Here is a 10,474-nt window from a genome sequence, read left to right on the forward strand (position 1 = left end):
TTATTTATAAAATATAAAGACAAATTATTCGATATTAAACAGTATGTCCAAGTTTCTTCACATTCTCAAGATATAAGAAAATACAATAGATATAAGGTGATATAAGCATACATCAAACATAGGGCATGGCAAAGAACAGATACATCAAGCTTTAGTCAATAGAAATTGATTTGTATGATTGGACCGTGGTTGTTATAGCTTGTTCAACTGGTAGTCTCTCCATGCTTGATGCACCATAAAATCCATGGACACCTTTAGTTCTCTTCAGTATGAATTCAGCCTCACTAGGACCAGATATAGGACCTGCAAGATGTACCAGATCATGTTTAGTAGATTGATTGATTGACAGACCAAGAACATTTTAAATATGACAATAGATATTGAAGAGACTGGTAAATGAAAAACAACCTTTGCAATACTTTTGAGTGTTGAATGTGACCGGTTTACAAAAATCAAAGTTAAAGAAAACTAGAGTTAGGATAGCCCAAGCATGATAAGGGAGTTGGCAGATTAATAACTTTCTTTTCTACTGAATAAGATTGATAGCTGAAATGACAATGTTAGCATGGACAAACAGCAAAACAAGAAAGAAGAAAACCAGAATATGATACTGAGTTTCTAACAAAAACCTCAATAACTTTCACTACCGAGATGATACTGATTGCTTCAACAACACAGAAGATATGTTTTATGCCAGTGTATCTCTTACACACACAAAATCCATATCTAGTCAAAAGGCCCCAAACTTCGTAACAAGAAGCAACCATTTTCTAGATGATACCTCCATGACAGAGCACAATAACATTGGGATTGGTTCTATGTGCAGCATCAGCTATAGCCTGAACGCGAACTGTACTTTCCTCCATTGTTACAGATGTTTTTGCACCTATAGAGCCAGATGTAGTGAGTCCCATATGGGCCACCACGATATCAGCCCCAGCTTTTGCCATCTCCACAGCTTCATCTTGGTTGAAAGCATATGGGGTTGTCAAGAGACCCAGTTTATGAGCTTTTTCAATCATCTCTACTTCTAAGCTGATTATTAAAACAAGAAAAATAATAGCAATAAGGCATAAATTATCATTCCAAGTAAATAAATAAGAGGGAAAGTTTCTTTGAAGGCATACCCGTATCCCATTCCTGTTTCTTCAAGATTTTGTCTAAAATTACCATCAAAGAGCCCAACAGTAGGAAAATTTTGCACTCCAGAGAATCCAATTGACTCCACCTGCTTTAGGAAATAATCCATTCGGCGAAAAGGATCAGTAGCACATACTCCGGCAAGTACTGGTACCTTCTTCACCACCTACACGTGTTCACAAGCTCCTACATCAGTAAGAAATGTTGAAAACTGGAGCAGAAATTGGGTAAGCAACATAACTGGTCAGGTCTTTCCTTGTTCATTTTAAGTTATGCTCATCATCCATAAGAAATATGATGTTATAAATCAAGAATGATATAGAATTATAAATTAAAGAAAACTAACAGAAGTACCTAAGAGTTAAATAAAATAAATATATATAGAAACTTTTTATACGAATAAAATTTCGATAATTGGCTGAATGATTTTTTATTTGTATTAAATCAAATTGAATGGAATTTGTGGTATTAATTCATCCCAATATTTTTTTTGAAAAGCATTAAAAGAAAAAGGCATACTTGAAGGAAAACTTGAAGTTACATGAAAATTCAATATAAGATGTTCAATACTTCTCACATTATCTGAAAAAAATTCTGAATATTTTGAGTACCTAATTCATATCCAAATATTTCTTCTGTGTCAGATGCAGGTTACAATTTCCATAAACTTGGTGACTGTCCACTCTTCCCTGTTCTTTTAATATATAATATGCCAAATAATGGTTCCTTCAATGCCTTTTCTAACCAATATTTTGAACTTCAAGTTTGACAACAAGCTTATAGAAGTTTAAAACAATGAGGTGTCATTGTGCCTTTTGTTGTCTCTTTGGAGGGAAATGAATGATTGAAGTTTTGAGGACTGCAAGAAGACTTTAGAGGAGATTAAGTCTTTATTTTTCAAGGCTCTGTATCTTTGGACACTTGCTTTTGTCTCTCTTTTGGTGATTAGTAATCCTAATTCTTTTTTTTTTTTTTTTTTTTGGTTGCCTCTTCCAATTATATGGCTTCTCTTGTATACTTCATATGTACCTAGGGCACCTTACGCTTTTAATGCTAGCTTGATTACTTATCAAAAAAGAAAAACAATGAGGATTTAACAAAAAGCTTATCCGGAGAAGAAGATCTCACTTCTGAATAACTTTTTTTACAAGCAAGCCGTTGAAACTTACTGGCAACACTTCATTGGCCATATCAAGCACAACAGCATTTGCATCAGCAAAAGGTAATAAGCCAGATAAGGAACCCCTTCCAGCCATGCGAAAGCGGCCTGAATTGTACAACACTATCAGATCAACACCACCAGCTTCCTCAAACTTCGCAGATATGCCTGTTCCTGCACCAGCTCCTATAATTGGGATTCCTTTATTTATTTGATCTTTCAATTGCTGCAAAATTGCTCGTGTTCTTTGTAAAGTTTCTGTTAGAAAAAGTAAACTGATTAGCTCTCAGACCACATTGACATAGAACAAAATTCTTCCTAGCCTTTGGTGGCCAGTAATTCCACATTATTCCACAATTAAGCACTCAAAAGTCTATGAGTCTATAGATGCACAAGTGAAGGTATGTAACAAATGCCTCCTAAAGCTGACACAAAATAAAATGGGAATGAGAATAATTATGTGACTGACAGAATTATTGTGGAGATGATACAGGGATGAAAGAAGAAGAAAAGGAAGATAGAAACAAGAACAATAAAAGAAGTGTGGCCTATACAAAGCACTGTTACAAACCCATAATCCACTCTTTTCTGAACAATCGGAAAGTTCAACCCTGCATGTCCTCATATCCAGTGACCAGAAAGGTCCAGCACATTGATACAAAATTCAACATGATTGGAGAACCCAGCCCCCTATTTAATGTAATGCAAACAATGCAGTAAGCATGCCTACAAGCCAAAAATAAATAACTGACGCCATGTTATAAAAGTTTTTTTTTTTCTTTTTTTTGATAATTGCTTGGATGGTTAATTCGTAATTGATGGAAACATAGAGCTCTTGTGATTAACACGTTCTTGTTCTGATACAATCTGAATCACAAATTAGACTGCATTCATGGAAACAATGCTAATCTAAAGTCAACACAAGATGACTTTGCATCCGCTGCATGAAAGTTATCAATTACTGGTATTAAAAAGACGCAATTAATGATTTCCAAAGTATCTTCACAAACAGCAATTAACACTTTCCAACAATAACACCAAGCTTCATTTAATTGAGCTGTACTTTCTTGCATAGCATATGAATTCAGCTGTTAAAACAACAACCTGGATTTGCATCTGGGAAGTCACTTGGGCTATAGAGAGTGGCCCCAAACCTTGATGAATTGATCTTAGAAGCAGTATCTTCATGAAGATCTTGACTGGTTCCAGAACTAGCAACTTGCAGAGAACTGGAATCTTTAGAATTGTTTGTACTAATCTCTAAGAATGAGTCAACCAATGCATTTGCAAAGTCAGAGTCATTAATATGACAAGGATACACCTTCACCTATAAAACATGCACACCTTTCAATTGTATAAGGTAAACCAATATAGTAAGTGTATCAGATTATACCCATAAAACCCAAGGGAGAAGGTTGAAATTGTGACATTCACCAGTCAAGGAACAAAAATTGTACCTGCCTATCTTCATTTGTCTGAATAAGTCTCTGTAGTTCATTTATAAGAGTAGCAGTGGCCTCAAGATCATAAAAGGGCTTCCCTGGTGCATCCAAAGCAGAGATGCCCTTTTTTGGCAGGCAAACACAGACCTTTGATGATGACTTGTTTAGTTTATTCGATATAAAGTCAGCAAATTTTTTGTTCTCATCTGAGGTGGTTCGCATGACTGTGACCTGAAAATGGCAAACATAGATTCTGTAATATAGACACACTCTGAAATACAATTATCCAGTGTCGGAGATATATTAGAATATGGCTATGGCATAAGAAATGAGATTCCAATTGTTCAGCAATGAAACACAGATCAGGACTCAACTTTTCCATTAGAATTGCAAGAACATCAACTATATTCATATAATTGATAATATGAATAGAGTCATTAGCAGCATCTTGAAAATGGAAGCACTCAAATGCCTAAAATATGCCACAATCACTACATGACAAAGATCAAAGAGAGAGAGAGAGAGAGAGAAAGTTGAGAGACTTATCACCTGCTTATTATGTTCATATATCTTTCTCTCCCGAAAAGTAGAAGGTATGGTTTCTTTAACTCCAAAGTTAACCATGTCCAAGGCACCCACGCTTAGGACCAAAGGAATCCTCTTCTCTATGATGGCATCGAAGCGGGAACTGTCACAAGCCATTACACCTCCGACCACATAATCTGCAACCTCTGTTGTTGTGATGTCCAGAACACCCTAAGTAAAATTAACAGAAAAAATATTGGACTATACAAGTACAAAGCCATCATCGAATAGCAGAAAAGGATTGGATACCATATCAAATTATAAGGAATTAAATGATCTGGCTGTCCCAACTTGGACCACAGCAAACACCATGACAGACAGAAAATTAAAGATATGACGATCAGAAAATATTCGACACTACTATCTACAGTATAAGTAAATTAAAGGATTTCTTGTTAGTCAAGATGGGACATAAATGTAAATTTGAAAATCTATAATGAGCACTTAAGTATTAAAATTAACTCAAAAAGTGCATACTAATAACAAACACAATTACATAACTATAGCTTAAGCAATCGCGCTTTTTCAAAGAATCCTGCACCCATGGGTATATGGCCTGGCAGGCCTTCCCTTTCTGAATTTTCAAACTAGTTATTCCAAGACTAGTTCAAGTCACATAAACCTGATCAAGTTTAATCTTCAATAGTTCAATTTATACTAATCATATAAAAAGGTTCGAGTTTGTTTATAGTCAACTTCTAAAGACATAAATGCTCCACTTCTTTTGACAAAGCATGTATCTTGTTCAAGCTCAAGAGATTTAAATGCAAATGGATTGTAGAGACAGGTACCTGTACAAATCCCTCCCTAACCAGAGACTCCATAGCCCTGCCTCCTACCCCAGTGGCATGAAAGACCAAAGTTTCATAACCTTCTTTATGCAATCTCTCTTTGACAGCATTTACACATGGAGTTGTAACCCCAAACATGGTTATACCAAGTGTAGATTTTTCATTGACACTAGAAAAATCCCTGGACCTCTCAAGCCTTCCAATCACCATCCCAGCAAAAGCAGCTCCAGCATTTGATAACACAACCCTACTTAAACTATTGATCCCACAGATATCCACTATAGATGGAAACAATACCAAATCTGATGTCCCAATATACGGTTCAGTTTGACCGCTAGCTACTGTTGACACAACGACCTTTGGCGTCCCAACTGGAATAAGTCTTAAGGCAGACGATATAAGAGATGTCCCTCCACTTCCTCCAATACCAATGGCTCCAGCCAGAAGATGATCCTCATGAGCTTTCTTAAAGAAATGTTCAAGTGCTTTACTCATTAGAGCAATAGCTTCACCTCTGTCTTCCGGAAGCACTTTTGGGGCTTCAAAATAGCAAGAGAGAACATCCTTTCTTGAGACAAACATAAAATCCCCCAAACTCTGAATCTCCTTCTGACCACAAGAAACATCTACAACTGCCACTTCTACCTGTCATTTCCATGAACATTTAACAATGAATGGGAACAAATTAATTTACTCACAACAAAAATGAATCACTAAAATACTAAAATAGCCTACATCTCGACTTGAACTACAATGTTAGATTACCATAAAAACTACAAATAATTCACTCAAAAATGAAGATGACACTTACAAATTAGTGGGTTAATTAAATTTTATCGACCTATGGTGGGTTGAGTTCAAGTTGCCAACATATTGTTTAAAAAATTGCTTTTTATCTACTTAAGGTCACATCCTTTAATGTTTTCTCCGCTCTAAATCATTAAAATATGTAAATCACATGACTCGAAATGAAAGCCTTGAAAACATACAAACAACCTCATTATAATTTGAATAGATTAAACTCATTGTTGAGAAAATAAATGCAGGCTGATTTCTTATATTGATAGCCACACTTTCATTTATTATTTATAGAGGAGATTGCAATTCAAGATTAACACAATATCTATCAATGAGATAAAGTGTATCACAACTCCTAAACAAGATAGACTACTAAAAAATTTCAGATAAGATCAAACTATTCTAACACTCATGAATCAAGAAACATATTAGACCTCTTCTAGAAATAGTTCAGCTTTTTAAATCAAATCTTGGCAACTGAAACTTGAGCCAAACCACAGGTGGATAAAATATAATTTTTCCTAAATTATATTTTGTACTTACATAATCAAGTAAGAGTGAGGACGACGAGGACACCCTTCTTAGAAGAGAAAACATGTCCCTATAATGAGGTAGACGTGGAAAATTAACTTGTATAGTGAACCTTCACCACTTGATAGGCATACAAAGTATTATGATTTACACTCACAGGCTTATTTACTTGTACAGATTTTAAGCTGGCCTACAACTTATAGATTTTAAGATACACCAATGTCCAATGGCTAGCAACATTACTTTTAACAACTTCTAGACTAAATTAAGAAATAAAAACAAGATTTACAGAATCAGATAGCCAATTCTAAACAAATTAATGAAAGCTAAATACATAATCAATGTTAACACTATCTATCTCTGAATCCAATACAGACCAGCCAGAAAAATGCTACCTAAAAGAACTCACAGAATGAAGCTCTACATTGGAACTATATTTTTGTACAAAAACTGCAATGTTCTTACAAAAAAATAAACAAACAATCGGCAATCAACATATCAGAAACATATATACACTATTATACATATATATGTGTGTGTGTAGAGATTACTGAATGTGTATACCTCTGGCGAAGAATTCTTGGAGAAGCTATTGAGATTGGATCGGACGGACTCGGACAGGAATCGGAGCTCCTCGAGCTTCGTATCGGCTGTTCCGACACAAAAAACTCGGAGAGTTTTATCGCGGCCGGTCATTTTCCGACTTTCCGAGCTCCGGAACGAGTCGTAAGGTTCAGATTTCAGAGTTGGTGAGAGGATACGATCTCTGCAAGTGCAAGCAAAGTGTTGTTGGGCATCGAACTCCACTTATTAAATAGTCACTTCCCTAAGTTCCCTTAGTGGTGCACATATCGTATATTATATACTATTTGAATTGGAATAACACTTGCATATGTTTATTTATTTTTTTTAAATATGCACGTAATATTACGTTCATATTTATATATATATATATATCTTATTGTTTTGGCAGCGGCAAATACGTTGGAAGAAGAAGATTTAGATCGCATAGTAAGGAAATTTCGAAGGCTGTTCGCGTTTTTGTATATGTTACGTCACATCATAACTTTAAAAAAAAAAAAAAAAACAAAAAAAAAACACTTTCTAAAACAGATTAACAAAAAAGCAATATGAATTAACTGAATGTTTTTGCGTTATTGCTCTTTGAGTTTCCCAAATGTGAGATCAATCCCGGGATTAAGCGTTTCCTAATTTCCTACAGATGCATGATGAATGATGTATAAATAATTAAATACCAAATTATTGTATATGGTCGATATCAAGAGATATACCCTATCATCGATTGGCGCCAGCCAAAGCAGAATACTACGTGGAAGTTGGTTGGAGTGCCACGGTGGGTACCCTCATGTGACAATATGCACTATACCACATGAAAAGTATTAAAGAGCCAAACAAATAATTCAAAAAAATATTTAAATTGACGTAACAAAGGTTTTTAAATTAAAAAAGAAAAATACTAAAGGCCCAACTAATTTGCTCAACTTGAGGCCAACTTAAAAAAAAAAAAAAAAAGATTTTTGAAGCAATAATTTTTATTTTGGTTATTCTTTTTTTTGGTATTTTTTTTTAAATAAAAACTTTATTTTGCTTTAGAAACTTTTTCCTTATTTTATAATTTAAAAAATTAAAAAATTAAAAAAAAAAATTTATGAAGCGATAATTTTTATTTTGATCCTTCTATTATTTGGTATTTAAAAAAATTGGCCATTATTATGATTAAAAATACAATTTTATTTTTTAAAAAAGTACCAAATAAAAGGAGGATCAAAATAAAAATTATTGCTTCAGAAATTTTTTTAATTTTTTAAATTAAAAAATAAGAAAAAAGTTGGTCCCAAGTTGAAACTGTATCATTCCTCATTAAAAAATGCAATTTTCTCTCCCTTGTCTGTTTTTCACGGTCTGCCACGTCAATTTAAAAAAAAAGAAATAGATTCATTTATTTGACTCCCTAGCACTTCTCATAGCACATTAATTATTGATCCATTGATTGTCATATTGATTATTGCACAGTCGGGATACTATAACAATATTGATTCTCATGATTTTTCCGGGATTTATATATGTTTGGGTTCGTATATTCAAAACCCTTTCTTTCTTTTTTTCTTTTTTTTTCTTTTTTTTTTTTCTTCGATCCAACTCAATTTTCTTTTCAAAAATCAATTCACATGCGGAAACCGAACTTCCGACACACATTTTTTGGGTTATGAAATAAAGTTTTTGACAACTTTTCAAAAGGTGTTTTTTTGAATTCTATTTTCAACATAATATCCATTATTTTTTATTTACAAAATTATTGAAAAAAAAAAAAAAAAACAAACAAACAAACAACAACAACTGAATAGCTTCCAAACGAGATCCTCATCCATCAAGGCAAAAACTTGATTTTTTTTTTTTGTTTTTTTTTTTGGGTGTTTATTGGTTGGAAGTTTAATATACAATTTGTCACAGAATAGAGCATGATGGATTGGGCTCATCCCACCAGCCCACAGGGACGATAGCCACTCGCTCACATACAAGACAGTTGTGGGGCATATAGGGATTGTGGACTTCGATCTTTGGGTCGGGCTTCTTTTCATCTTGTTCCTTCTCGTCGGGCTTCTTTGGGGGTGCAGGAGGAGGCCCAATACTGACCACTTCTGCAAATTTGCCTGCTTTTCTTGTGCGGACTATAATTTCATATGGGTCTGCGTCTCCTGTCACCGATAAAGTTCCTTCGGCTGCATCAGTCTCAACTTTATCAACACCTGCAATCTGAAGGAAATCAGAGAGACCATAACAAAGGTTGCCATCTATCTAAGTTAGTGGCGCCAATTAGTGTTTTAGTAAAGATTATATAAATCATCTCGCTAAGACCCAGACACTTCACTGCTAGAAAATCCAAACAAGGTCAATTTGCGGGCCGAATGACATATCTTTAAAATTTGATTTACTAATCATTTAAGAGAATTTAAGGACTTATATTGGACCCGAACACTTTGCTGCTAAAAAATTCAAGCAAGGTCCGTCTACATGACACATCTAAAAATTCTCATGGATAGATTTACTAATCATCCAAAGGAATTGAGAGACTCGTGTAGAACCCAAACCTAGCAAACGTGAAACTACTCGAGCAGCCCAGGTTCGACGGGCTTGAGACCATCAGAAGCAGTCCAAACCTAGCATGAAGACACTAGAAAGTTCATATACATATATAAATAGTCAAACGACGAGAGTAAGGCATCTCTTTCATTTCTTCACATTCTATTCACCAACCTAAACACAACACCTTACCTCCTAGAGCCCCATTGAGCCGAAGTACCTCTGGCTCTCTAATGACCACTCTCTCTTTTACAGGTGGAATCTAAAAGGTGGTCGCTTGAAGTCATTGCTAATTCTGTACACTAACAAACTTTAATTTAACTCATTTAATTAAACATGTCAAATTTCACAATCCTAATCTACTAATCTTTCATGTATTAGGTTCATAACAAATTTGGGTGTTGTATAAAAAATTGTCAGCATTATTCCAAGTGGATCCCTTGTTGACCGAATGAAGAAAGAAAGAAAGAGTACTAGTATATATGATCATACCTTGTAGCGCAGAAACGGCCTTGAGGAGCTTCTTCTTACATTTAAGGCATGAAATATCGACTTTCAAGACAGTTCTCTGCACCATGGTACTAGAACAACTTCCTCTTCTCTAAATCATAAACCAACTTCTTGGTTACATTATTTAAGGGCAACTAGTGATGTAACGAACCTCGGGTTGTTCAACCTCCTAGGCACATTTTCAAGACCTAGTGCTTGTACGATTGCCTTTTATGTATCTTTAACTCAATAAAATAGAAACCTAATCACACTATGATACCGCCCACAAAACGTTGGATTCTGGGCTGTTTTTGTTTATACTTTTCTGTGCCTTGGATTCCCACAGGCCGTCCCCCACAATATTAATACAACTTTTGGGTAAAATCTCATTGCATATATACATCAACATGCAGGCCCTTAACACAACAACAACCCGA

The 10,474-nt window shown here is 34.8% G+C and overlaps 2 protein-coding genes across 2 annotated transcripts; both read right to left on the minus strand.

Moving 5' to 3' along the window:
• Nucleotides 1-38: 38 nt before the first annotated feature.
• LOC132170452 (toMV susceptible protein tm-1(GCR26)) lies at nucleotides 39-7,299 on the minus strand. Its single transcript, XM_059581443.1, has 9 exons — nucleotides 7,011-7,299; nucleotides 5,118-5,762; nucleotides 4,291-4,497; nucleotides 3,757-3,972; nucleotides 3,404-3,626; nucleotides 2,310-2,557; nucleotides 1,128-1,306; nucleotides 782-1,035; nucleotides 39-303 (listed from the first exon to the last, which is right to left on the minus strand). The coding sequence occupies exons 1-9, from the start codon at nucleotides 7,140-7,142 to the stop codon at nucleotides 152-154; spliced, it is 2,256 nt and encodes a 751-aa protein (XP_059437426.1). The 5' UTR covers nucleotides 7,143-7,299; the 3' UTR covers nucleotides 39-151.
• A 1,613-nt stretch (nucleotides 7,300-8,912) lies between these two features.
• On the minus strand, nucleotides 8,913-10,125 carry LOC132168413 (heavy metal-associated isoprenylated plant protein 43-like). Its single transcript, XM_059579394.1, has 2 exons — nucleotides 10,041-10,125; nucleotides 8,913-9,214 (listed from the first exon to the last, which is right to left on the minus strand). The coding sequence occupies exons 1-2, from the start codon at nucleotides 10,123-10,125 to the stop codon at nucleotides 8,913-8,915; spliced, it is 387 nt and encodes a 128-aa protein (XP_059435377.1).
• Nucleotides 10,126-10,474: the final 349 nt, after the last annotated feature.

This window comes from Corylus avellana, chromosome ca2 (genome assembly GCF_901000735.1).
Source record: "Corylus avellana chromosome ca2, CavTom2PMs-1.0".
NCBI classification, from domain to species: domain Eukaryota; kingdom Viridiplantae; phylum Streptophyta; class Magnoliopsida; order Fagales; family Betulaceae; genus Corylus; species Corylus avellana.

Excerpts from the sequence above, each read along its gene's own strand:
- LOC132170452 (XM_059581443.1), bottom strand. The coding sequence starts at position 7,142 with ATGACCGGCCGCGATAAAACTCTCCGAGTTTTTTGTGTCGGAACAGCC. Across the intron at positions 3,627-3,756 it reads AGACAAATGAAGATAGGCAG|GTGAAGGTGTATCCTTGTCA; the intron begins GTACAATTTTTG and ends CATGTTTTATAG. Across the intron at positions 1,307-2,309 it reads TGGCCAATGAAGTGTTGCCA|GTGGTGAAGAAGGTACCAGT; the intron begins GTAAGTTTCAAC and ends GAACACGTGTAG.
- LOC132168413 (XM_059579394.1), bottom strand. The coding sequence starts at position 10,125 with ATGGTGCAGAGAACTGTCTTGAAAGTCGATATTTCATGCCTTAAATGT. Across the intron at positions 9,215-10,040 it reads GGCCGTTTCTGCGCTACAAG|GTGTTGATAAAGTTGAGACT; the intron begins GTATGATCATAT and ends TTCAGATTGCAG.